Source organism: Salvia hispanica, chromosome 5, assembly GCF_029641045.1.
Source record: "Salvia hispanica isolate PSC_SH4W2 chromosome 5, Shi_PSC_v1, whole genome shotgun sequence".
NCBI classification, from domain to species: domain Eukaryota; kingdom Viridiplantae; phylum Streptophyta; class Magnoliopsida; order Lamiales; family Lamiaceae; genus Salvia; species Salvia hispanica.
Window position 1 is genome coordinate 43107880 of NC_142696.1, and position 26035 is coordinate 43133914.

The 26035-nt window shown below is 37.8% G+C and overlaps 4 protein-coding genes across 7 annotated transcripts; 1 reads left to right on the forward strand and 3 right to left on the reverse strand.

Annotated features, from left to right (window-relative positions):
• Positions 1–50: 50 nt before the first annotated feature.
• On the reverse strand, positions 51–2018 carry LOC125188914 (uncharacterized). The gene is made up of 5 exons (XM_048086013.2): positions 1859–2018; positions 1580–1773; positions 1184–1268; positions 362–427; positions 51–289 (listed from the first exon to the last, which is right to left on the reverse strand). The coding sequence occupies exons 1-5, from the start codon at positions 1940–1942 to the stop codon at positions 197–199; spliced, it is 522 nt and encodes a 173-aa protein (XP_047941970.1). The 5' UTR covers positions 1943–2018; the 3' UTR covers positions 51–196.
• A 6890-nt stretch (positions 2019–8908) lies between these two features.
• LOC125186734 (uncharacterized) lies at positions 8909–13926 on the forward strand. Of its 3 annotated transcripts, none has more exons than XM_048083175.2 (15): positions 8910–9185; positions 9610–9912; positions 10012–10091; positions 10537–10637; positions 10776–10898; positions 11031–11100; positions 11765–11851; positions 11956–12021; positions 12126–12218; positions 12350–12406; positions 12534–12662; positions 12766–12856; positions 13039–13127; positions 13227–13420; positions 13579–13926. In XM_048083175.2, the coding sequence occupies exons 2-15, from the start codon at positions 9687–9689 to the stop codon at positions 13640–13642; spliced, it is 1470 nt and encodes a 489-aa protein (XP_047939132.1). In that variant the 5' UTR covers positions 8910–9185; positions 9610–9686; the 3' UTR covers positions 13643–13926. The 3 variants fall into 3 exon arrangements, with proteins under 3 accessions (XP_047939134.1, XP_047939132.1, XP_047939133.1); XM_048083176.2 differs by having other exon boundaries at positions 9622–9912; XM_048083177.2 differs by lacking the exon at positions 11956–12021 and having other exon boundaries at positions 8909–9185.
• A 271-nt stretch (positions 13927–14197) lies between these two features.
• TPR1 (Tetratricopeptide repeat (TPR)-like superfamily protein) lies at positions 14198–17860 on the reverse strand. Its single transcript, XM_048087760.2, has 5 exons — positions 17468–17860; positions 16914–17093; positions 16162–16288; positions 15745–15858; positions 14198–14475 (listed from the first exon to the last, which is right to left on the reverse strand). Exons 1-5 carry the CDS (start codon positions 17750–17752, stop codon positions 14360–14362), a joined length of 822 nt encoding a protein of 273 aa, XP_047943717.1. The 5' UTR covers positions 17753–17860; the 3' UTR covers positions 14198–14359.
• A 1383-nt stretch (positions 17861–19243) lies between these two features.
• Positions 19244–25908, reverse strand: LOC125191242 (HAD-superfamily hydrolase, subfamily IG, 5'-nucleotidase). 2 transcript variants are annotated; one of them, XM_048088757.2, is made up of 14 exons: positions 25548–25908; positions 25279–25318; positions 24766–24960; positions 24510–24646; positions 24245–24394; positions 23809–23910; positions 23396–23560; positions 23178–23288; positions 22943–23040; positions 22180–22303; positions 21912–22001; positions 20782–20826; positions 19903–20223; positions 19244–19610 (listed from the first exon to the last, which is right to left on the reverse strand). In XM_048088757.2, the coding sequence occupies exons 1-14, from the start codon at positions 25593–25595 to the stop codon at positions 19584–19586; spliced, it is 1653 nt and encodes a 550-aa protein (XP_047944714.1). In that variant the 5' UTR covers positions 25596–25908; the 3' UTR covers positions 19244–19583. The 2 variants fall into 2 exon arrangements, with proteins under 2 accessions (XP_047944714.1, XP_047944715.1); XM_048088758.2 differs by having other exon boundaries at positions 24766–24935; positions 25548–25632.
• Positions 25909–26035: the final 127 nt, after the last annotated feature.

Sequence of the window (26035 nt, forward strand, 5' to 3'; positions counted from 1 at the left end):
TCCATTCAGTTCATGTGTTGGCAGGAGTTATTTATATTTGGAGAAAATCATGAGAGAAAAACTTGTTCATATCCGTTGTAACACCATTTCTCAGATATTGATACAACATAAACCCGACATTGGAATATATTAGGCACCATTGTTGGTGCATTTTTAACGCCTGATTCCTCAAAACTTCAGTGTGAAGAAATCCACATCATCGGGTCCTGGTCTTGACAAACTTGCCTCTTGCAGCCTTCTTCTCCATTTTCTCTCTCTTCTTTTTTGTCTTCTCGTCTTCCTCACCTCCCTGCACCGAATCAAATGGCATGAGATTTTATCCACCAGGTGAAGTAAGAAAGTGGAATGGATAATGAAGTACCTCTGAACCCTGTGACATAAACCCTCTCGCAAGGCCAAATAGTTTATACGCAGCAAATCCTGGAATCTGGACATACATAGATAATCCAATAAAGCAATCAAAATTCATTGAATCAACTACTCTACAGCAGTAAGAATGTGCACGGTGGCTAAAAGAAAGTTGCTTCAAGTATTATGCAACCAATTCATGGCAAGGCTCATAGGTCAGCAATGTTATTGAACAAACTTTCATGATACTTTATGGTGGCATGCAAGGGGCTTGTTGCCATCAATAAAATAAACAAATAATGAGCTATCGTTGGAAAGATAACACAGACAAGTAAATCTAAGAGCGAACAATACCATTGCTCTTATTTAGGTGATTATAAAAAATAATAGACCTCTGCTACACTATGTTACTTCTGGAGACTGCTAATATGCTTTGAACCACTCCAAGGTTCAACGAGTTTCATTTCAGTTAAAGTTTCAAAATTGTCTTATGATACCCAGACAGCAGGTTTCTGAAAATGCCGCAATTACTTTGGTTTCAAGAAAAGCCTATATACACAGTTAGCAATTAGATATACCAAGTTATACTTTAAACTAGTTGTTCCAAGAGGTACCCGTAATCCTTTTGTTGGAGAAGCGGATCATCAATTGAATAAGTATCAATTAGACTAATTTCTTAGAATGGTTATCAATCAAGATGAAGAATGATGGACCGACAATGAAACGTTCTATACGCAAACCAAACAACATAACCACGCAACAAATTGAACATTTCTGTCTCTCTCTCAGCAATTAAATGGTCTATTATCGATGAGGAGGGGATAGAAAGCCTTACCACCAAGTATATGTACCAGAACTTCCCGGAGATGATGGAACTAAGTTGAACGAAACAAGTAATGTAGATCACATCATGCAAATATCTGCAGAGTTGTAAAACAGGAGGAAATACATGTTCAAATCACCTCAATCAGATAATCGAATTATCATATTTGCAAAAAGCACCCCAGCAGTAAAAAAAATCTTGCATTTTTCACAAGGATCTACAACGATGCCAATTATTATAGTATAATTTCCAACTTAAGCACTAGCATTCACAATTCTGATTTCTGAAACAGGAAAGGAACAGCGATATGATGGATGAATAATTTCATTAGTCAATAAGGATTTGGTAAAATTCGAGACTAATCATAACCCCCAAAATGAGTCCCAATAACGAAAACGATGGACGCACCCGCAAATTCCGCCGGTGCTCATATCGAATCCGCCGTCAAGGAGGTCGCCGCCTTCAGTGTAGCTAGGTTTAGCCATAGCATCGAGCTGCTGGTAGGGGATCACGTAGGCCAGCGAAGTCAAAACCAAGCCTAACCAATGCTTCCACGTGAAACTCGAGTAGAAAACTCCCATCCTCAGCACTACATAGATCGCCTGCATCAGAAATTCCATCGAATTCACTTCGATCAGAACAAGAAAAAAAAATAGAAAATTGGATGTGCGTTTGATAAAGCTGTACATTGGAAGCGATGATGAGACGGAGTAGAGTTTTCATGTGTCGAGCGTTTTCTTCTTTGCGCTTCTTCGCTCCTTGATTCGCCATAGCTTCGAAACGCTGTCGTTGCGGTGCACACTCTGAATTCCGTTTCTGAATTCGGAGAAGAAATGAGGAAATTTTGCTCTTTTTGCAAGATTTTTCTGTATATTGGACTTTAAGTTTGATTATGGGCTTAATTTTCGGCCCATTAAATGAATATATGATAGCCCATTTATTTTGGAATAGGGAATATTAATCGGGAAAAAGTATTTATTCCGTAGTTTAAACGGAAATTACACACAATCATGTTTACGGATCTCAATTTTATAATCAATAATACGGGACAACATTTTTATAACTAACTTATTAATTATTATAGTCTATTTTGATTAGTGATAAATACTAATTGTATTTTTTATAATTTTTACAACATTATAATCAAATTTAGTAAATAAAATAATTAAATATGAAGAAATGTCGGTACCTATTAAAATAAAATTTATAAACTAAATAATGTACTACGTTAGGATATACAGGATTATACACATCATATGTGTATGTAATACTCCGTATTTACACAATTGTACAATCCATTAAAAACCAATATATTAAACCTAAAAACAGATTAAAGGAAAAAAACCATCAGTAAAACTAACTAATACTACCAAAATTTTATCTGAAAAACAAAGGAAGCTAAGGCAACATTTAAAATTGTGTGAAAATATGTCATAATATCCAATTCATAAGTCTTACAACCTTATCTATCACTATTTATGAGACAGGTATTTCTGACTTTGTTGAATCAATTTCAATTTAAACGATTTAGAATATTTTTTAACTTAACATAGGAGTATTACATAAACGCGGACCATATAATTAATTAATATTAAATGTTTAATAATAATTACCTAACATCTCCCAACTAACAACTATAATTGTATTTTATACTTCTAATATAATCTCTCGTACAAAAAATAATCTTAGTGGGATTGTTCGGTTTGCAAGATTGTATCCAGTAATTAATTATGTTGTGTGTTTGGTTCACAAGATTTAATCCCACAACTCAATCATAGATGTGTAATCATGAGATAATTAGTCATAGTTAACATCATATAACCAGTAGCAGAGCCATGCTGGGGTCGGGAGGACCCTTGGGCTGCTCAGCTATTTGAATTTTGTCTATATATAATATAGATATACAACTTATTTATAATGTATTTATAGCTCAGCTGGTTTCACAATCAGCCTTCCATTCGAAAGATCCTGAGTGGACACCCCTCAAGCACAGATATTGTTTATATATATATATATATATATATATATATATATATGTATATATATATATAGGATTGTGTTAAAATGACAACATCTCTTAAAGTAACACCATACCACTATTCTTAGCCAATCATTTGTATACGTGGACGAATAATAAGCTGCCATGTGGCAATTATAAAAATTGCTCAAGGGTAAATTTTCGCGGACTGCAATATCCAATACACTAGACTGCAATTTTTCGCGACTGCAATATCCAATACGCTGGACTGCAATCTATAGATTGCAGTCTAGTGTATTGGATATTGCAGTCTAGCGTTTATAATATTGCAGTCTAGCGTGGTGTCACAGTGTCATTTTAAGAGTGTTGTCATTTTAACGCACCCCTATATATATATATATATATATAGTGCCACCATAGATAGGATAACACCATACCACCAATATAGTCCGTTAGATCTCATTTATGGACGCCTAGGATTAAGTTTCGTGAAAAAACACGGGTTTGCAGTCTACTGTATTAGATATTGCAGTCGTGGTAAATTGCAATATTGTTGTGGTAAGACTGCAATATTCAATGAACAGCACTGCAATCTGGTAACGTAAAATTAGAAATTTCCTATTTTACCCCTCCGTATTTTTACACGTGGCAGCATGACAAGCACACGATTTTCAGATCCAATGACCTAAAATGGTGGTATGGTGTTACAATAAAGAGGGTTGTCATCTTAGTACATCCCTATATATATATATATATAGATATCTTTTTATATACCTCTTAATACCCTATTACGTTAATATAATATTATAGTATATTTATATTTATTCGCTATCATTTCAAAATTTAAAATAATACGTATATCTAAGAATAAAAATTATAGTACTACCTTATTAGTATTATTTTCTTTCATTTAGTAATTTTAATCTATGAATAAAAAATATTTTATTATCCCATAAATATGTAAATACATATTCCCTCCGTCACCGATTAAGAGTCACACTTTTTCATTTTGGTCCGTCCTCGATTAAGAGTCACACTTCCTACTTACTATATTTGAACATCAAAAATACCTTTATTTTTGGCAAAATTTACACAAAATGTCATTACCTAACTCCATTTATTACACAAAATGTCATTACCTAACAAATTTATTGCACACAAAAAGTCAAAGAGGTCTCATATTCCACTACATATTATCTAACTTCATTTATTACACGTTCAAATACTTCCTAAAAACCCATGCCCGGTCAAAGTGTGACTCTTAATCGGGGACGGAGGGAGTATAATACTAGCATCTTTAATTTTTATTTATAGGTTTTGTTAATTTTCTCACAACTAGTAATTTTATGTAATGAATTTCACACACTTATATATTTACAATTTAAGAAAATACTTAGTAAATTAATTCACATTTACGTTGTCTTCAAATATGTTTATACTACAGTGTTTTAATTATTTTCACTATCTACATGTTCCTCTCAATAATCTCCCTATTGCTTATGCCCTTATTGCTTATGCGGCTATCTGTTCCTTATGCGGCTATTCTTCATTAGCTCTGAACAATTTCAACTAGAAATTTGGGCCCCTCATCACTAAATTTATGGCTCTGCTACTGCATATAGCTAAAATAATCTCATAACTAAATCTTACATTATATCTTCATATTATTTTATCTAGAAAATCGAACATTACCGTAGAGTATTATACAATACGGAGTACGAGTTTAAAAAAAAATGATAAAATAAAAATGAGGTACAGAAATTTTTTTTGTAGAAATATTATAAATGGAAAATGTGTTCTAAGAGCATCCGCAATGGTCGGCTAGCGACCGGCTAGCCGAACCATTGTAGGCGGCCAGCGGTATATCGGCCAGCGCCGATTTTTTTTTTTTTTTTTTTTTTAATTTTACAAACCTATATAAACGTGATTTTCGTTTCATTTTCATTTGCACCACTTGTTTTAACGAGTTTTCTCTCTCTCTAACTTTCTGTACAAGAGCATCATCGCGCGATGAGTAACGCGGGTGGTAGCGGTGGTGGTAGTGGTGGGGATGCTGAGGAGTACGAACGGAAGATGAACGAGGCTATGAATGCCTACATGAACCGCGAGATGGAGCGGTACATGCGTATGGTGGAACAACAGGCGATACCTCGCCCTCCACGAGTTGTCCACCACGGAGCAATGATTGATCGGGATCACGTAGTTGCACATCAGCGGCTGTACGATGACTACATTTCAGAGAACCCGCGGTTTCCCGCCAACATGTTCCGGCGGCGTTTTAGAATGCGCAGGGAGTTGTTTATGCGCATCGTTGGGGCATTGGAGCGTCAATATCTGTGTTTCCACTTCAGGCACGATGCGGTTGGCAGACCCGGCCACACCCCTATTCAAAAGTGCACGGCAGCAATCAGGCAGTTGGCCTACGGAGGCGCGGCAGACATGTGGGATGAGTACCTCCACATCGGTGAGTCGTCAGCCCTAAAATGTCTGAAGGAGTTCTGTGGGGGCGTGATCAGCATTTTCGGTGAGCAGTACCTTCGAAGCCCTACTCCCAAAGATTGTCAGAATTTGATGCAGATGCACGGGGAGAAGCATGGGTTCCCCGGGATGTTAGGCAGCATAGATTGTATGCATTGGAGTGGAAGAACTGTCCGACTGCCTGGAAGTGGGCCTACACGACCGGCTACAAGTCAAAGAACCCCACGATAATCCTCGAGGCCGTAGCTGATTACCGGCTGTGGATCTGGCATGCGTATTTTGGGGTAGCCGGGTCGAACAACGACCTCAACGTCCTGAACTCGTCTCCCCTCTTCAACGAGAAGTGCCAGGGCGTCGGTCCAGCCGGCTCATTTGTGGCCAACGGCAACCGGCATGATATGGGCTACTACTTGGCGGATGGGATATACCCTCGGTGGCCGGTCTTTGTGAAGAGGATCAGACAAACAAGTGATGAAAAGAAGGCCTACTTTGCGCAACGACAAGAGTCGGCGCGCAAGGACGTGGAGCGCGCATTTGGTGTGTTCCAGTCTCGATGGGCGGCAATTAAGGGTCCAACGCGTTTGTGGGATGTCGGATGCGTTTCCCAGATAATGTACGCCTGCATTATCCTTCACAACATGATCGTCGAAGACGAAGGCGTACAACTGACTAGTTGGGTCAGTGACGATGAAGCCGGTCCAAGCCACGGAACGGCCACCCCTAGTGTACGACGTGGGGTACCTCTCGATGAAGCCGGCCGCCTTCAGGAATTTGCCAACATGCGCCAAGTGGATGCTCATATTCAACTCCAAAAGGATATAATTGAAGAGTTGTGGGCACGGAGGACTGCACGACGATAGTTTTTTTTTCTTTATTATGTACCTTTTTAAATGTAATTTTTTTTATCTATGTACCTTTTTAAATGCAATTAATGAATTTTCCCGTATATGTGTCGTAATTTTAATTCCGTAATTTAATCGTAATTTTAATTCCGTAAATGTAGTATATTTTGAATTATTTTTATTGCGGCTGGCCTATGGCTGGCCTAAATCTGATGTGGCAGGTGGATTTTTTAGTGTTGCTGACGTGGTAGAGAAGAGAATGGCTGGCCTATGGCTGGCCTAAGCACCATCGCGGATGCTCTGAGCATCCGCAATGGTAAATAGGCCAGCCATAGGCCAGCCATTCTCTCCCCTGCCACGTCAGCAACACTCAAAAAACCCCCTGCCACATCAGATTTAGGCCAGCCATAGGCCAGCCGCAATAAAAATAATTCAAAATACACTACATTTACGGAATTAAAATACGGAATTAAATTTACGACACATATACGGGAAAAATAATCCATTCCATTAAAAAAAAGTACAATTTTTTTTTTTAAAAAAATACATGATTCTTTTCAAAAAAAAAGGGCTTCAACACACGGGCCCCGCCGATCTCTACTCCTCGTCGCCGTCTCCGTCGTCGTCGCCGCCCCCGCTGCCGCTGCCGCCACCCGTGGTATCTGAGCCCACGTCGGAACCCGCAAGCCGTGCCCTCGCGGCGGCTAAATCGGCACGCATGCTCTCGAGCATCTCCTGAAGAAACATCTTCTCCGTGGGGTCTGTGGCGGCCCTCCACTCCTGTAAGACCTTGTACATCTGATCCCGCGTATGGTTACGCGAATGGAGAGTGTACTCGAGTGGGGCGGGTGGGAGGGCGGAGGACTGGACCTCGCGGGGCGATAGGGGGGATCCGCCCCTCGCAGCTCGCTGCGCCCGCTTCTGGCCAATCGGGCGGGGGCGACCTGTAAATGTAGGAGGAGACGGAAACTCCTCGACATCCGGGGGGAGGTCGTGGGATCCGCCGCTGCTGCCGCTGTAGTCGCCGCTATAGTTCAGTCGCTGCTTCTTCGGCCACCCAGCGTCGCATCCCGCCCGGAACTTCTCGGAGTCCTTCAGCAACAAGAAGCACTCCCAGAAGGTGAACTCCTTATACTTCCCCTCCACGGGGAACTGACCCGCGGCTATCCTCCGGGCGTCCTCCTCGGTCTGCCCACTCTTGAGCTGACGGAGGGCGTTGGCGTACAAGTTCGCAAAACGGCCCACCGCGGCCCTGGTGCGCTCCCACCCCTTCCGGACCTCCTCGTTGCTGAAGTCCTTCCCCTGCGGGCAGTGCCTCCTATAGGCAGCTCTAATCTTCGCCCACATGTTGACGACCCGCTGGTTGTTCGCAACCAGCGGGTCGTCGCACACCTCCAACCAGCCCCTGGCCACCCCGACGTACTCATCCTCCGTCCACTTCCTCCGGGTCGGGGTGTGGTCAACCGCGGGCTGCGATGACTCGCCAACCGCCTTCGCCTTCCCCCTCGTCTTCTTCTTCGGCGCGGCCCGCCTCGCCGGAACGGGAGTATCCGGATCATCGAGATCGATCCCCATGTCATGCAACGACAGAAGGTCATCGCCATCGCCAGTGAACTGCGTCTCCGCTGGGGTCGAAGTGTGAGACGACGCCGTCAAAAAATCAAGAGACGGCCGATATACCGGGTCCCCTCCCGGTGACCCCTGCCCCTGCAACCCCCCCTGCATCCCGGGATACATACCATGCTGCACCCCCCCCCTGCCACATCATCCCCATCATCTGCTGCAGCATCATCTGCTGCTGCATCTGGGGCATACCCCCCCACCCGGGCGCTGACTGCCCGCCGCTCCCCTGCCCGCCCGTCATCCCCCACGGCATACCCCCCGGCATCCCACCAGGCATACCCCCCCCCGGCGCACCAGCCATCATCCCCATCATCTGATTCCAAGGGATGTTAAATCCCGGGCCCATCTGCCCCCATCCAGATCCCACAGGTACTGTGGGAGTCTGAGAGCCACTCGTCGCCGGGCTGGACTCGTTGTTGTGATCCATCGCTCAATAATGCTCTTGTACAGAAAGTTAGAGAGAGAGAAAACTCGTTAAAACAAATGGTGCAAATGAAAATGAAACGAAAATCGCGTTTATATAGGTTTTTTAAAAAAAAAAAAAAAAAAAAACGGAAAAACCCGCTGGCCGATCGCTAGCCGATTTGGCGTCTGCAATGGCGGCCAGCGCATCGGCTAGCGCATCGGCCAGCGACGAGCGATCGGCCAGCCCACGCCGATGCGCTGGCCGATTTCGCGCTGGCCGATTGCAATGGTTCGGCTAGCCGATCGGCTAGCGCGACGAATTGGCTAACGGTCGCTAGCCGATCATTGCGGATGCTCTAAAGAAAAAACTTACCGCAGCACCTATTATAAATAGGTGCAGATTAATTTCGATGAATAAATGTTGGGGCGAACAGGCGGCGATGTAGGAATAGTCCGCGTCAGCATGAACTTGAAGCAACTCAATAACAAAAGATCCACACGCCAATTCAATCTCCACTAATACTGGGGATTGAAATAATAGGATTTCTCAATCCCAGATTGTTTTTTTTTTCCTTTCTGAATACCCAATTAAAAGTCTTTTCTTTTCTTATTTATTCAATTCATTCACACATTCTTTACATTGGGGGACTGAATAATTTGAAGAATAAATTGTGCTGCAGCAGACCAGGTTTGAATTTGTTTTTTTTCTTTCTCGATCGTTCTCTTGCATGCAGGAAATTCGGATTTTGTTTCTTGTGCTTGATGATGAAGATGTCTTTGCTCATTTTATATACATATTCCTTCCACTGCTGAGTTGGTTAATTATAATTTACTTTAATATTTTGAGATACTAAGTTTGTTGAAAAGGTTGAATTTTTGTGAAGACTCAAAATAGTAAGAGTGCAATATCCTTGCCATTTTTATTCAATCCATGTTTTCTCTTAAATTTGGTTTTGTGGTGGTCAACCAGTGCCAACTTTGTCTTAAATTAAAGATGGATTCTGATTAATTGAACAATTTACAATATTTCTGGAGTTGCTGTGTTCATCTAAAGTGGGAATAAGTCCCTATTCCTGTAAAATCATTTCCATTGATTTGAATATTGGATGCAGTTTTTTTTGCAGCACTTGGCATAATCACGGGGTTGTGATAGAATCGTCTGAATCTTAAAAGAGAGATCTGTAACAGAATGAGGACTCTTATTCGGGCCGCGAGGGTATTTAGGCCAGCTTTCAGGTCTAGAGGAAACATCATATATGAGGGCTCGTCTACAAGAAGAGATGTTTGGTTCAGAATGGATCACCGCGCTATATATAGCATGTCCCGTAGTATAGATGAATTATGTCAAAGTAGATATAAACACATGATCCATAGAGCTACTTTATCGACCGATGTAGCTACATTGATGAACGGAGGTTGTATATTGTTTTGAAGTATCCTGCCATTGAATGTTGGAATAATGTATGAGCAAGCAAAGAGTTCACATTTGGTTTTATTTGTCTAATCAATGGCAGAACTAAATGGAGGAGGGCCTCTGCTAGAATACAAGCGTAGGATAGCTGCTGGTGAACTTTTGGATGGAGATGTTTGCCAGGTTTTTAGTTTAGTCTTAATAATCAATCCACTTCTGTTACTTTTCTTTTCTTTCAAGTTGGCTTAATGTGTTGGAGTGAAAATATATTTTCTATAAGTAGAATGAAATTCTTGTGTGTATATAATTGTATTCACTTGTGACTTTGTGTCTCGCTTGATTATTCGGATTCCATACTGGAAGTGCAAATTACTGGTCTGCCAAATAGAATCTGATGTGCCCTTAATTGACTTAAAATATAAAAAGAGAACTCACTCACTTAATATTACTGCTTAAATTGCTGGAAGAATTTGGGTTTATTCATCAAGGAGATGTAGTTAACTTGATCTAATTGCTCATTTTATATGCAATGCTAAAATCCTTCTAAAGGTTACGAATTTGAGTAAAACATGCATGATACTGGAGTTGTCATTTTCACAGAGATAATGTTTGTATCATGACTTTGCAGCTAAATACCCTGGCAGAGCTTCAAAGACTGTACAATGAGCTTGTTGAAAAAGCAGAAGCTTGCCGATTGGATCGCTATGCTACTTCTGAGAAAGCTGGGAGGTAATTTTCTGATCCCTGTCTCTATGTAGCACGAATTGTCTTAGTTTGGTAGTATCATTAGTTACATTATTGGGTGTCATTATTTTCTTGATTTTAAATTGATATGGTTTTCTAACAATCTTTTTTGTGCATATACAGGAGTAGGTGGCTGTGGTCACGTTTTACACCCCAGTCTTCAGAAGCACCCGTGAAAGGACTTTATCTGTATGGGGGAGTGGGAACTGGAAAGACTATGCTGATGGACTTATTTTTCAATCAGCTGTAAGGATCAAACCCAGGATCAATCATTGAAGTGCTTTGATTATCTTCACATTAGCCTGTGTTTTAGTTGTAGTCATGTAATCAACTAATTCGAGCTCCCTCCTGCTTTTGTTATCCTTCTAAACATTCCAGTCCTTCCAACTGGAGGAAGAAGAGGATCCATTTCCATGACTTCATGCTAAACGTTCACAGCCGTCTACAAGTATGATTTCTTTGTTCGTCTTTGTATAAAGTTGTCTGGACAGTTTAAAGTTCCATTGTGTTTTTACCATCAAACTACTACAGAAACTATTATACTGCTATACCAATTTGTTTTTCAGCATCTTCTGTTTTTAGATGTGATATTTCTGATCTATGTTTTTCGTTTGTGTTTCAGTTTAATTCCTTACTAGTATCAACTTACCTTCACAAAAATGCTTAGAAATCTGAAACATCTATTAAGGGAGAAAATATGTTATCTAGTGCCTATAAAAGTATGTTATATTACTTCTTCTGAAAATAGGAAAAGTTAATTTTGGAGAAAATATCTGGTATCATGTGTCATCCATGAAGAAAAGCCTGTTTATTGCTTCTGGGGCCTCTTCCTTCATTCCTTAGCATATGCTGGAGTTCTTGTTCATTTCTTTCCGATAAGAATGCTACAGTTGGCATTTCTTTGTAGTCGTATAGTGGGATTGTCTCAGGACTTCAATGCATCAGACATTTGTGATGACAAAGCAAGGTCAACATTTTATCTTATTTTGAGAAAATAACAAGTGTTAATTAATTTTTGTCATGGAGTCACAAAGAGAAGGTTCAAACATATGATATACATGATTTTATCCGATCTGACTAGAACTTAAGATCATGGTGAAATATAACTGCAGAAGCACAAGGGAGTGTCAGATCCTTTAGAAGTTGTTGCTGGAGAGATATCTGATGAAGCAATCTTGCTATGCCTTGATGAATTCATGGTATGTTGAACTGCTGAAGTAATTTATTGTTCTGCCTATAGCATATTTATCATGTTCTGCTCAATCTTTCAGCAGATTATTTATATTTTTTGTTTCTTGCTTAGGTGAATGATGTTGCTGATGCTTTAATTCTCAATCGTTTATTTGGACATTTATTTAGCAATGGAGTTGTGAGGATCCTACTTTCTGATTCTACTTTTTGGTATTTGCATAGACTTATAAACCAGGCTTAGTGGCCTTATAATTGGTGATTTGTGTTGTAATTCACAAATAGATTCTCGTTGCTACTTCGAACCGAGCTCCGGATAACCTCTACGAAGGGGGGCTGCAGAGGGATCTGTTTCTTCCATTCATTGCTACTTTAAAGGTACATTTTCAATCTGATGCATGGTTCAACGGACAAGTTATGAATATCTCTTATAATGGCATCTTAAACTGATGTTATATGTTTGCTACGTGTTGAACCTCTTAATGACTTAGATTCTAACTCTGATGTAGGAAAGATGTGTAGCTCATCAAATCGGTTCCTCCGTTGACTACCGGAGAATATCATTGGTAAAGCTTCCTTGTCTCTGAACACTTCTAGCCTTCTAGGGCAGTATTCACTTCAATGTATTTATCTTCTTATTGTGTCTTTTGTTCTATTTCTCTGTGCGTATTATTGGTTTGCCATGAATTATAGGCAGAGGAAGGTTTCTACTTTGTCGGTAAGCATTTGTCAGGCCTTCTCAAGAAAAAGTTTCATCAATTAATTGGTGAACAGACAGCTTCTCCACAAGAGGTGGAAGTTGTCATGGGGAGAAAATTACAGGTATAAAACTAATCCAAAGATTTAAGAATTGTTGCAGCAGAGCTCTAGGTTTAGAATAAATTTATGCCTTTTATGTCCTTCATCAATTCTCATTCTTCGTTAGGTGCCACTGGGTGCCAACGGCTGTGCTTTCTTCCCTTTTGAGGAATTATGCGACAGGCCTCTTGGAGCCGCAGACTATTTTGGGCTGTTTAGTAAGTATCACCTTCATTCTTCGCCCACCGAAACACAAGTCAGCTCCATTCTAATTTTCTCGAGTTCTCAATTTGGAAATAATTGTGTTTTTCCTCTAGGATAATTTTTATTTTTGATGTATTTACTTGCACAGTTTAGAGAAATACTCGAGGTACTTAGTAATTCATTTCCTTCTTATCAGATAAATTCCATACACTTGCACTCGATGGCGTGCCAATTTTCGGGCTCTCCAATAGGACTGCAGCGTATCGGTTTGTCACTTTAGTAGATGTTAGCCCTTCAGACTTCTTTATTTCACATTTAATTTATCCATGAGAAATATTGTTTGCACGAAATGTGATATCTTGTGGTTAATGTTTGATCGTACAGGTTATGTATGAGAAGAGAGCTAGACTATTATGCACTGCTGAGGGGACTCCATTCCAACTTTTCGAACGGATTGTAACAATAGCTGATGCTCAACATATGGCACCGAGGACCTCTTCAAGATCTAGGAAATCCGATGACTCTGACATTTGCGTGGACAACGAGTTAGGTTTTGCCAAAGATCGCACCATTAGTAGGTAAGTTGCTCTTTTCCTGTATCAGCAAAATGCTGTGACATTTGACAATGCTCGATTTGGGAAAGGTTATTTCCTTAGTGAATCTAAATTTTATAGTGCGAAGCAACCTTTTTTGTAGTATGGTGCAATTGAAAATGAGAATATGGTGGTTGATTTAGGTTAACAGAGATGAATAGCAGAGGTTACTTGGAGCAACATGCAGAAGCCTCGATAGATGGATAGATCTACGAGGAGCTTATTTAGATCAGCTCGGCCATCATGCCATCTTTTGAACTAATCTGCTAACCTTTCAAATTAGCCAAAAACAAGCAAGAATAAAGTTGATTGAGTATGCAGACATGGTAAAGTTGAAACAAGATTTCCTGTAGCTTTGTCTTTTCTTAGGATTACTGGCTGTAATCTGATTGAAGTGGTTTATAGAATAGGTAGTTGTCAGTTGTCTTGTTCAAACATATTGAGGCTGCAAATGTTTGGTTTTATAAAAACTTTAATGTGTTCAACCAAAATTGTCGGCAAAATATTGTTGATGCTTTATTTTGTTCTTGATATGCAATTAGGAACAATGTTTGATCAAATTGCCGAAATCTATAGGAGAATTTGGTGGGAACATACTTGGCAGGCTCCATGACTAATTGTTTGCTCTTGCTTTTGATAAAGATGTTCTTATTTTAGATTCAAAAAACACACATATACACACAAATTGGTGTGTGGAATGGGACTAAACTTTTTTAGCTTAGGAAACAAGCAAGAATAAAGTCAGTGGAAGAACGAGGATCATTATGTAACAAAACATAACTTATGCATTAAGAAAATGAAAAGTTTTACAATAAATGACCACAAATACTCCCAACTAAGCAGTGTCTTAATTTTAACAGCTCTTATTCCACAACAGTCACCCCATAACCACAGGCATTCAGTATGAATGTTGGAAAGCATAGCCTAGTTTTGAAATGAGACAGAATATGATCCAGTATTTGGATCCTTCACGGCTTTAAAGTTGTCCACGCTCATCCCAAAACGACCCAGAATGGAATTCCCCATTTCTTTCAGCTTTCCTGCACTCACAAAATCAGCAAATTTCATTGTCTTACAACAATCTTATAATAGAAGCAAACATTTCAAGTCTTTCAAACAAAAAGTAGAATTATGGACTTCCACTGGACATTAGAAGCGCAGCCATTGCAATGTCATGCATAACAGCAAGGCATAAGGCGAACTAAATCATGCTCAGTTCAAAATGCAACTTGTGAGCCTAATACAAGGAACCTTCTCAACATAAGACAACATCACAACAAGTTAACATGTCAATGCATCTTTCCTTTTATACCAACTTTTGATTAGGTTGAGATGTATAATCGCCTCTACTTCAAAAACTACAATTTCTATTAATTTTCTCATAGAAAAACAAATACTCCATACTACAAAATTATTCCTTCGAGTCAACTCACGTTACCCATATTCCACTTAACTTTTTTCCACCCACTTTTCTTAACATTTCTTAAAACTTGTGCCGGCAAGAAATGGGCTCCTAATGGCGGACTGAGGGGGTATTAATTTATTAATTAATAGTCTATAATATCTAAGTCTAGAAACTGGAATCCTCCCTCCAACCTTAAATCTGAACACCTCTCTCTCTCTCTCTATCTCTTCATGGAGTGTTCAATTGCAAGGTGAAGGATGCGACCCATATCCCATATCAGGAAGTGCAATTGGGGAATAACAATGCATACAATGGTGAATGTAATATGAAGCCTTTAAAATTTTAAATTAAAGATAGAAGGGTGTGATATTGTCCACAAGTGCAATTGAAACTCTAATCTTAAAACCAGAAGCTATTGCATAGTCTCTCAAGAAAAATACTAGAACAGTTACAAATGCCCTAGTAGTTTGGTAAATTAGCAATCCCATAAACATGGACATCAGACCTATGTAAGCAATTAAAGGATCTAGTCTTAGATCTATGCTCCTACTGAGAAAAGAAAACATGCATAGAGTCATAGACAATGAGAGAAAAACTGAATTCTTTCGATACTCGGTTACCATAGCTGATAATACACTAAATACCCAAGCTGGTAGATAAACCCAACATATAAATATATATTCTTGCATTTCAGATATTAACAGAAAGACAGCTCAGTTAACAGTCATTTCATTTCCTAGATATGTCATCATGTGCTTTCATACTAGCAGTACTTTAAGAACCAGATGAAAACGTACAAATTTGAGTAAAATAACTCAATGGCAACTATATAGAAGCAGCCCCGGAGGCCACTACAGAAAATTAGAAATTAAAACCACATGCTTAAAAATAGATTTGCACTCACCAATCATCTCTTCCTTCATCTTTTCCCGCTTTTCATCAGCCAATGGCTTTAAACGTATGATAGCTCTCCTAGCTTGATCATTTGATGGATCCAGTTCTATGACTTTAGTCATATCTGAAAAAAAGTAAATATATTATTTCAGGTGAACACGCAATTAAAATTCAACCATAAGAGAGAATAACACTGCAATGTAATTAAACAAGACACAATTGACTTATTCAAATAAGTAAATCCACATTTAACCACTGCCCTATTGCTCATGAAATCATCACGAAGTCTGAGTATATTATACATGAAAAACAATGATTGGGAGAGGGAACACCGAGAATTCTAGGGGCATAGGGGCACAGCAGAAACTAATAATTGATGGAAAAAATCGATAATTAAAGATTATGTTTCACAGTGCACTGAAATTACCAGTAATGGATTCTTCATACTGTTCAAGCTTTTCTCGTGCCTCAGCTCTTCTTAAAAGAGCTTTCATGTAGGTGGGGTTCAGCTCTAATGCCTTTGTACACTCTTTAACACTCTCCTCATATTTTTGCTGATCACAAGTAGTAGAAAAATTAACTAAATGATGTGATACATCATACATGATCAGAATCGGTTGAAATGAACTGAAAACAAATGCAGTACTTCATTGCATCAGTTTAAACCAGTGCATTCCACAGACTAGTTGCAAAATGTGCAAATGAATTTATTTATAACTTAAGATCAAACATTTGGAGATGCTGAGAAACATATAACTGGAATTAGCATTGTTAAATACAGAGCTCAAAACATTCTTATAAATGGTAGATATAATAGTATTTGTGCTTCACTACATTGCTAAACAGGACTTAGATGAGCATAAGAATTGTAGTTCTATATAAAACTACAACATGTTACACAAATAGCTGCTTTTCGCAAAGTTAAGAGTGCAATAGGAAAAAGGAAGCAAGATGCGGGTCAAAAGGCAAAAAAGTATCCGCCTAGACTATGCTAGAAGTAATAAAGATATAAGGTTGTAGGTTTCATTCAGATTTCACACACGTTTTTTTATAATCATATAACATAATAGTAAGATGCACATCATCATGGACCAAAGCTCAATAAGAAAAAAATATAAAAACATAACTATGCAGTAAAATTATGCATCCAACTCTCAATCTCACTTTAGAGGAACATACCAATTTGAAGAAACAAGTAGCGCTGTTTGCATGACATATCGAACGTATTTCACTGGATGAATCACCAACTGGCGCAATTTGTATGGCACACCCATACTTGGACAACGCATCTTCATATAGTCCATCTTTAAACAACAAATTCCCCTCGAGTTTTACATCATTAGCTCGGGCTAAAGCTTTCTACTTATCATAAACAGCATAAAACAAAAGTAAGAAAGCATTACCACTCCAGAGCGCAGTTTAATTTTTGATGTTGACAAACTTAAAAATTGAAACCTAACATAGATCTCAAACAAAATCCCTATAAAACTAACACCATTTTAAAGTTAACTATGCTTAATAGTATAACAGATCCTAATTACAGATTGGCGTAAGTTCAACCTACCTTCTGAATCAATAGACTAACTATACCAATTAAAAATCCTTACCCTAATATTCAGAAACTAACACTAAACTTTTAAAAATTGTGAGAAATTTCAGTCGTCCAGAAGCTACAATAAAAAATGCATAGCCTCTTCTAAATCAAGCATCATAATAAGAAGCTAAATCATTACCTCAGCGGCGTCCTTATCGACTGTAACAGTCTGCTCTCGCTGTTGTTCTACCTTGACTTGGCCGTCTGCGTTACCGTTTGCGTCACTACTGAAGCTCTTTCCAGTTTCAGCGCTATCCCCGTTACTGCGAGAATGAGCATCCTGTCCCGGAACGGCGTCGTTCAGCTCGGTATCACTGGCAGTCTCATAGCCGTCCGTACTGTAACCCGAGGGCGCGGCTGCGGGCGCACGAGGCTGCGATTTGCAATCTTCTTCGCCGGAGGAATCTTGCTCGATCACCGCCATTTCTTCTTCCGCTTCTGGAAATTTAGACGGGCGTTTATACTTTTCTTGCTGCTCTAGAAAATTCTATTACTTCATCGATTAGAATAATAATACCACCATGTGAGCAGCCCCTATTAAACTTGATCCAATCATAATTCGCCCCAAATAAATAGACTCTGAATGACAATATTAATAAATACAATAATTTATCAAATATTAAAATCAAATATATAATGCTGATGAGATAGAGGTACTATGGGGAGTGTTATATTGCTAACTACAGCTCAATAATAGTCATTAGATATTCAAATTAAAGGCCTAGATCATTAACTACAAAATATCAATACGATCAACAAAAAACGTCAATAAGGCTATAAGATTAATTCCAATAAAAATCAATAGGGATATTAATGTCAAGTTAGTTATAACTAACTTTTAAAAGAAATCCCAAAACTTTAAATTCATATAACATATATCAAATTAAAGATAATTTTATAAGGATTCCAACGATATACTACATGCATATGTTCCGACGTCAAAATTTGAAAAAAAAATCTAGAATCTTCGTATTTTTTGTACACAGGCTAATGTCAATACAGCTAAAATAATATGTCAATATAAAGCATATACAATGTCAATCCTAAATTTGTGTTGACATTCTCAAAGCATTGTGTTGATATTTTCGAAACACTATATTGACATTTTCATCCAAAACCCTAATTTGACATTTTTTTTAATTTTTTTCAATTTAATTAATGAAAACGAAAATTACACGTAGCAAATTGTAGACCACACGTTTTTTAAAATCATGTGTCCTTAAATTAGTTGTAGTTAGCAATTAAATGATAAGTTAGCAATTGATCACTCCCTGAGGTACTATAGTAGTTAGAAAATAACTTCAGCCCCTAAGATATCTACAATGAAAATAAAAAAACGGGTAACAGATATGTGTCTAAAGTTTGCCAGTACTTAATTACTACTCTCTTTGTCCTACATTAAGACTCCTATTTTGTTACTTCCGTTCGCTCCACATTAAGCGACACATTCCACCAACTTATCTCACTCCCATTTTATTATAAAACTAAAATATATACATACGTGGGATTCATATTCCATTAACTTATTCAATTCACTTTTCTTAACTTTTATTAAAGCCAATGTTGAAACCAAATATGATTCTTATCAAGTGACTGAGGGAGTTTAGGATTCTTACAATGATGTTTATCATGTGAGGAGGGTATAATATTAAGTGACGGAGGGAGTAGTACATTATAACAGCATCCATAACCCATGTCCTTTCTCAAACCTCGTTATTTGTTAGCCGGGGCAATTTGGTTTATAAAAGTCCATAAATGGAAAATTAATCAATGGATATTATACCCTCCTCACATGATAAACATCATTGTATTTTAATCAACAAAAATGGACATTTATTCCAAAACTTCAACTAATCTTTCATGTCCTAGAAGCTAGCCTACCGGAGCAGCGCAGTTGGCAATGGAGAGGCAGATCTTGATGCTACAATATTAATAAGCCATACGTCATACTATAACATGACTAATTCGGACATTATTGCGACACTAAATATGACGATGCAGAAAAAAAATCATCATAAATTCTCTAAACTAAACGAGATTATACATTAACTCAGTTGCAAACTACGTTGTCAAAAAATGAACGAATGGATAGAAGAATCTTGGCCGTCAAAGGTGGAAGACAATCTTCTCAAGTATTGCTTTGATTAATGACTGTAAGCCAACTGTGTGTATGGGAATAATTTCAGACTCAAGTGATACTGCACTGGTAGGTCATTGCTTCTCTTTTCCATTCGAGGGTTCTGAGTGCGTATCGATCACCTACTGAATAAGCTCGAAGATACCTGAAATAAATTCAGAAACGATTGAGATACCAATTTTACATTGACAAAGATTGTTGAAAAGATTGCAATACACACTATGCTGTCATGATCATGTGCAGTCAACAACTTCAACTAGCTCTACACGGAATATAAAACGACCGAAGGATTGGATGCATGCAATTAATGTGAATTTTAGCAGCATTCATATTTATTTTAGCTAAACTTCTCTTTCTCTACGATTCATATCAAGTGAAAGTGAAGTCAGAAAAAAATTTCCTGTCTAAAAAAAGGCATGCAATAGTACTAAATGTACCTTCACATGGTGCGGCATGATCTTTATATCATAAGGCACATGCAGCCATGCCTCGGGACGATAAAACAAGAAGTTTTCAGGCTTGCTGGTGTAAACATCAGCATATTGATGGATGTGGTAAGAAAATGCAGATTCTTGACTTGTGTCCGTCAAGAATGTAGCTCCGAAGGACCTATTAAACATGTCTTTCATAGTCTGACGTGCCTTCTGTCTCTCGTTGTTGAGGTCCTGAAGAAGAGATGTGTATTCTTCACATTCGTCGCCCTTACCAACAGCAGAATGCAGTTTCCCTAGAAGCTCTTGTATTATATGTAACTTCGCCTGTGGAGTTAAGAGGCGGTTTGAGAATTCAGTATATAAAAATAACATAATAAAATTAAACAACCAAGAATTTACCCCCAAAAGGAACAAATTATTATCCTGTGAACATGTAGGTTAGCACATTCACAAACTAATTATGGGATGGTAACTCAATATTTAATCTTAATATAATAGAGTATTACTCTCATAACTGAAATGACTTTTAATAACTATATATATGTATATACAGTGTGTATGCTCGCTTTTGCGTGTTAAATAACAGTCTTGAGTACAAAATAGCTAACAAATGATAGTATGAGTGTATCCATGTGCACACATACAGTGAGCTAATGGCTTGTGAGATAATACAATGATATAGTAGTACTTAATTATTAATAATATATAAATATAAATTATTATATTAATTAGAAGCAAAATAGTAATTATAGTAATGAAATGTAATACAAGTGCTTCCATCTGAATGATACATACACATCATATCAAATTTCACACAGAATATCTGACTCAGAAGTTGGAACACTCGATAAGTAAACCTCAAGAGTTCTCAAAAGGAATTACCTGCTCAAAACGATAACTGTCTTCATTCTGGATCCGTATCTCATTCTGAAAGCAATCAATCAAGAAAATAATCGCTACTTCATATCTCAAGCAAGACAAGATGATAAAATGTTATGGATTTATCTACAAAAAGAGCTATTACAAGTAATCTTTTGACTATAACCAACAATCTTGGAACAGCATTAAGCATGCCAACAACCATATAATGGATATTAAATGTTCTTGACTTGCACACTTCTTTCAGGAGCACAAAAGAAGAAGTCAATGGCATATCAAAACATTAATGGCACTGCTACAGGTTGCATGCATCCGAAGATGGGATTGTGTAGCAAGATACTAGAGCAGGCATGAGTCATCCGATTTCTCAATGCATTTCTACTTCCTTCAATTTTCAAAGCCATCCAGTCTATCATTTGCTTACTGTGATTGAGTTATTATTGTAAGTGATTGGAAGAATCACCCCTAATGTAGTGGGGATTTGAGATTTGGTGAGGTCTTATTCGCAAAGCAAGTTACATTGCATGTTGTTAACCAGGCTGCCACCAGGCACCAGCTAACATTTTCTAGTTTTGTTGATAATGTCATATTTTGAAACTTGATAGCCAGACCATGTCAGAGGTCCTAACAAAACACAGTTAAGAAACCTGTATATTTTTAGGAGCTAAGATGGCCTATTACTAAATACTACTCCCACTTCCTTAGCTATTAGAGTTCTTACGAGCAGCTCAAACTAAACTATGGCCAATTGCCCATGGAATATGTCGAAACTGAACTTAAATTCCCATAGAAGAGGCATGCGACAATATTCTTTTTAAATTATCAATATAACAATATGAGTATAACGTTCTACAAAAATATTCAAAGATTTTACTAAACAAAAATTAATTTTACACATATACAATCTTTTAGACTTACAATCTGAATTGGATCAAAGAATATTAAAGTCAAGCCTTGAGCCAGTTTTCTCATTGTTAGAAAATAATGAAACGAACTCCATTTTTTAGGCCGTTTTGGGCTGTCATAATGAAATGTTATGAACAAAAACAATTTTCCTCTTCAAGCCTAAAAAAGGAGCAGTTGTGTCACCACATATGCTGATAAAATATAGAACAACAAGACTGAAGGCATACCTCCAATTCGTGCACTATGGCAGCTGTGCGCCACCCTGATTTTGAAGGCCCTCTCAGGTCACTAAATAAATGGTCCCCAAAGTACATCACCTACATAAGTAAGACATTATATCACTAAACAAAAAGAAAGTTAAGAAAATACTGATGCATAATAACTTTACATGCTTCTGAAAATTTCAAATGTTCAAGACTGTTGAGTCAACAAAACAAGTCAGTAGTATCACTGTGTTCAGAAGGAGGTGGCCAGTGGCTATGCAGGAGTGAGTACCTCAGGACCATTCCACTTAGTTATTTTCAAGAAAGCCTTCAAGCATCCCTGGTAGTATATCTTGTTCGGAAGAAAAGTATCCACCTTAGTAAAAGCCAATGTGTCCTTTTCCACATCATAACAGCTAGATGAAGTTTCAAAGAAAAGGAGCAGGGAAAAAGGAAATTAGTTGAGATAAACTTTTGACAAGTTCAAAGGCAGAGATACAAGAAAGACCCATCTCTCTCTTCGAGAGATACATAAGGGAAAAAAACATATATAAACACCATAAGTCAATTATGTGTCTACTGGGCCATATGAAGGACTAACAAAAAAATCATAGTATAACATAGGTGTGGCTGGCTAGATCGAGAAACTCACATCAATATTTATCAACTGCATAGGTAAAAAAAGCATAAAATATGTAAAATCTAATATGTTATACTACCGCGGAAGATGTATCTGTATAGTATGTTCGTATATTAATCCCAGATCCTTAAAGGACTTCCACTTTATAAATTCCAATTTTTCCTCCTTGAAGACAATCTTTCTGAAGAAACCTTTGCACACTGTAGTAATTTCTAAATCATATATAATTGATCAAACATTGGCAACAAGTTTAGATCCCAAAAGAAGATTTCCCACCAACATATTTTGTGTGATAAAATTAACTGATGATGAATTGATAGAAAAAATAACATCCGCCCATAAAACTTAATGGTAGTCAAATATGTGTCATGCAAATGCATCAAGATGGAAACATGTAATCTGAAAACAGGAGTACCGAAATGGATGCTCTGACGTATAGAACTGCGGTTTGTTGGCTTTAGCAATCACGACATCAAAAAGTTCCCTCCAGGAGTCTTGGTCTCCCAATGAGTCCTAGTTAAACAAGGAAATAATATCCACAAAATTGAGAAACATATCGACAAATATTACTCCTAAAACAATATTCAACCTCTGGCAACTGTACAAGGAGCAGATAAATCCACATTGTCTGCTTCTGACATGACAGTTACCTGCAGCATGAAGCGCATTCCTCCATCCACAAAATAAAAAGGAGAGTTTGTCAGTAAGAAAAGCTTCTTTCCCTTATCTCTTAGCATTCTCAGGAAACGAAGTAGCTGTCCCTGGATTAGTACAGGACACCAAAATGTTGAGTAAACCAGTAAAATCTTCACTTTGGAAGTATCAAAGTAGATGATAAAAGAAGTAATTAGTGAAAATGATTACATACATTCTTTACAAGGTACTTTTGTGGATCAGAAAGGATTCCTCGATGTACTAAGCCACTTCTATGTACATGCTGGATTGCTTGGTTGACGTCTTGGTAAACATAAGAAGGATCAAATTCCAGCTTAGCATCAACAAAATGTTGAACAATATCAGCAATAAGGCATGCCTGTCGAGTGTCGAAAAATAACATTGAATTGTTAATCAACCCTCCTTGTGCAAGTAAGGGAATGTTCATTCTGAGGTAGAATGGTAGGTACAACACTACCCTTTCTATTAGTTCTCAATCCACAGAAATACAATATAACAATATGTACCACATTATTCATAGCATACAATAAAAAAATGATTAGTTACAATGGAAATTCTATGGCGGGAAAAACTGAAATAGGAATAAAAATATAAGAAAGAACTAACCTCACTAAAGCAAAAGAAGTCCATTAAACCCACAAGACCCCGTGCTTGATCACGACCAATATGCCTTGTGCCATATAATTTGTCAATTTCTGATCGGGTAAGCTGGTACAAAAAATAAAGAAGGCAACCTTTATAACAATATCTAAAACCTCATATGCTTCAAGAAACAGAACTCAAGCCAAACGACATCCAATTACACAAACCAAGACACATTGCCCCAGTCCTAGAAGTTCCAGAAATGAAACCTTCTATTTGCAGTAGCATGGATTAACTGTAACTTATCCAGCAAAATTTCAAGTCCATTCTGAGAGTAAGATACAGCTCCCAAAAATTTGATAAGAATAGAAGAGAAATTTCTGTCCATTCCAAATACTTTTTTCTCTAGAAGGGATTAACATAAAGTACAAGAATAAGATGACAAAAGCTTAGATAATACCTTGCGTCTGCCAAAATAGCATCCACCAGGCTCAATTGCTCCAAAGAAATCCAGCTTCATCAGGCATCCTTTTAACTTGTCATAATACAGCCCTCTTATTGGAAATGAATTATCATATTTGAACTCCAAGCAACTACAAGGATATCTAAGCTGAAAACCACACAACAAAGACCAAATATGTAAATTCCTACTTGCTTCTGGAGGATTATACATGGAGGGAACTTGAATTATATAAGAACTTCTTCATAGATGTCAAAGAACAAACCTCATTAACCAAATACTCTTTCGCCATATCATATATTAAGCACTGTAAATGGGCAGAATAGTGTGCCAATGTGTAGTCATAGTCAAACCCGTACACTTGTATGTTGTCCAATCTCAAGTTCTTATTGACATATATGCCTACAATGCAAATAAGTATCACTGCTTTAGATAACATACTAAACTTGAAAAATAAATTATTTAATCAAGATAAGTTGACATTGTAGCTTAAGGAAATTAAAGGCAACATCACTTGTGACCTTTAGGATCTAATTTGGGCATTTCTTTCAGCGCATCTGGTATTTTGAGGAACTTGTCTTTCGCAGCAGTAAATGCCTGCCGAATATTGGCAATTTCCTCTTGCAAGATATGGGTCCCTTCCTTCTCCAATTTCTGCACCCGCTCCTCTGTAGTGATAATGGATCTAAATCTGCGTAGTATGTTCCCACCCACCCCTATAAATTACCACAATTCAAATAAATAAACAATCATCCCTATTTTTCATATCAAGAGCTTCCTCAGTTATTAGCAGAACAAGTCCATATTTGCATTTTGAGCTACAAACAATCATATAAATTAAATTTTGAATATGATCAATTACACCTCGCATTTTTGCCTCGAACGAGATGCATTCCAATTGCAAGAATAATCAACTGTTAAGAATTGCGGAAGTGCAACATGCTGCATTTTACACATAAACCTAGGAACTACTCCACAAAACTAACATGCTTCGTATATCAAATAAGCAAACATGACAGTTCAATAGAAACGACCTTCCACAGCTCCAGAATGCACAGGATTCGTGCTCTGCATCTGAAAATCAAAGAAATACAGAAACTAGTAATCAGAAGTGATGATAAATACAACTTGCTGATTAAAATCGTAACTGGTAAAACAATGTAATTCAGCAATCAGTAAACACTATCTAGCGCATCTTGAATCACAATATCTCACTTGATGCCAAAAGCAAATCGCAGACAAATGTCACTCGAAGATTTAGAAAAAAAAAACCAATAAATTCGTTAGTGAGCAGCTGAATTACCAGACGCGAAGAGGCAAACGGAAGACTCCTGCTGCGGAACGACGCCATAGAAAATGATTTGGTGCTTCTTGGATCGAAATGGAATGGAATCAATGAATTAGGGCTGAGATGAGATGAGAAATTGAGGATTTGAAGGGTGAAAGATTTGAAAAGTGTAAATTTGGGAGGGCCATTTGTGCGTAGCCGCCAATTTCGATGCTCCTACCTCATGCTGCTTCTTCCATAAACACTATATATTTCACTTTCCAAAATACTTTTCTTATTCAACTTTGTGAATTCCATAAATACCAGCTCTCCGCGAATTAAGTTTCGCAACATATAAATTTGATTCGAATACAACTAATCATTTTACAAAATCACAAATTTGCCATTAATTCATTCAAAGTGGATATAATAGTAGAAGTAAATATTTAGGCCTAGTTTCTTTGCCAATACGACTCTTTTTACATTTATTATCATCTTTTTTTCGGTGAATTCGCTTATATAAA

What these genes read in the sequence shown, in the direction of transcription:
- LOC125188914 (XM_048086013.2), bottom strand. Translation starts at nt 1,942, where the DNA reads ATGGCGAATCAAGGAGCGAAGAAGCGCAAAGAAGAAAACGCTCGACAC. An exon ending in AGCACCGGCGGAATTTGCGG is followed by an intron (nt 1,269 to 1,579) that starts GTGCGTCCATCG and finishes ACAACTCTGCAG; the next exon opens with ATATTTGCATGATGTGATCT. An exon ending in TCTGGTACATATACTTGGTG is followed by an intron (nt 428 to 1,183) that starts GTAAGGCTTTCT and finishes ATGTATGTCCAG; the next exon opens with ATTCCAGGATTTGCTGCGTA.
- LOC125186734 (XM_048083175.2), top strand. Translation starts at nt 9,687, where the DNA reads ATGAGGACTCTTATTCGGGCCGCGAGGGTATTTAGGCCAGCTTTCAGG. An exon ending in GACTTATTTTTCAATCAGCT is followed by an intron (nt 10,899 to 11,030) that starts GTAAGGATCAAA and finishes TAAACATTCCAG; the next exon opens with TCCTTCCAACTGGAGGAAGA. An exon ending in ACGTTCACAGCCGTCTACAA is followed by an intron (nt 11,101 to 11,764) that starts GTATGATTTCTT and finishes ATATAACTGCAG; the next exon opens with AAGCACAAGGGAGTGTCAGA.
- TPR1 (XM_048087760.2), bottom strand. Translation starts at nt 17,752, where the DNA reads ATGGCGGTGATCGAGCAAGATTCCTCCGGCGAAGAAGATTGCAAATCG. An exon ending in TCGATAAGGACGCCGCTGAG is followed by an intron (nt 17,094 to 17,467) that starts GTAATGATTTAG and finishes TATGATAAGTAG; the next exon opens with AAAGCTTTAGCCCGAGCTAA. An exon ending in CTACTTGTTTCTTCAAATTG is followed by an intron (nt 16,289 to 16,913) that starts GTATGTTCCTCT and finishes ACTTGTGATCAG; the next exon opens with CAAAAATATGAGGAGAGTGT.
- LOC125191242 (XM_048088757.2), bottom strand. Translation starts at nt 25,595, where the DNA reads ATGGCGTCGTTCCGCAGCAGGAGTCTTCCGTTTGCCTCTTCGCGTCTG. An exon ending in CGTTTGCCTCTTCGCGTCTG is followed by an intron (nt 25,319 to 25,547) that starts GTAATTCAGCTG and finishes TTTGATTTTCAG; the next exon opens with ATGCAGAGCACGAATCCTGT. An exon ending in ACGTCAGAGCATCCATTTCG is followed by an intron (nt 22,304 to 22,942) that starts GTACTCCTGTTT and finishes AACTTCATCTAG; the next exon opens with CTGTTATGATGTGGAAAAGG.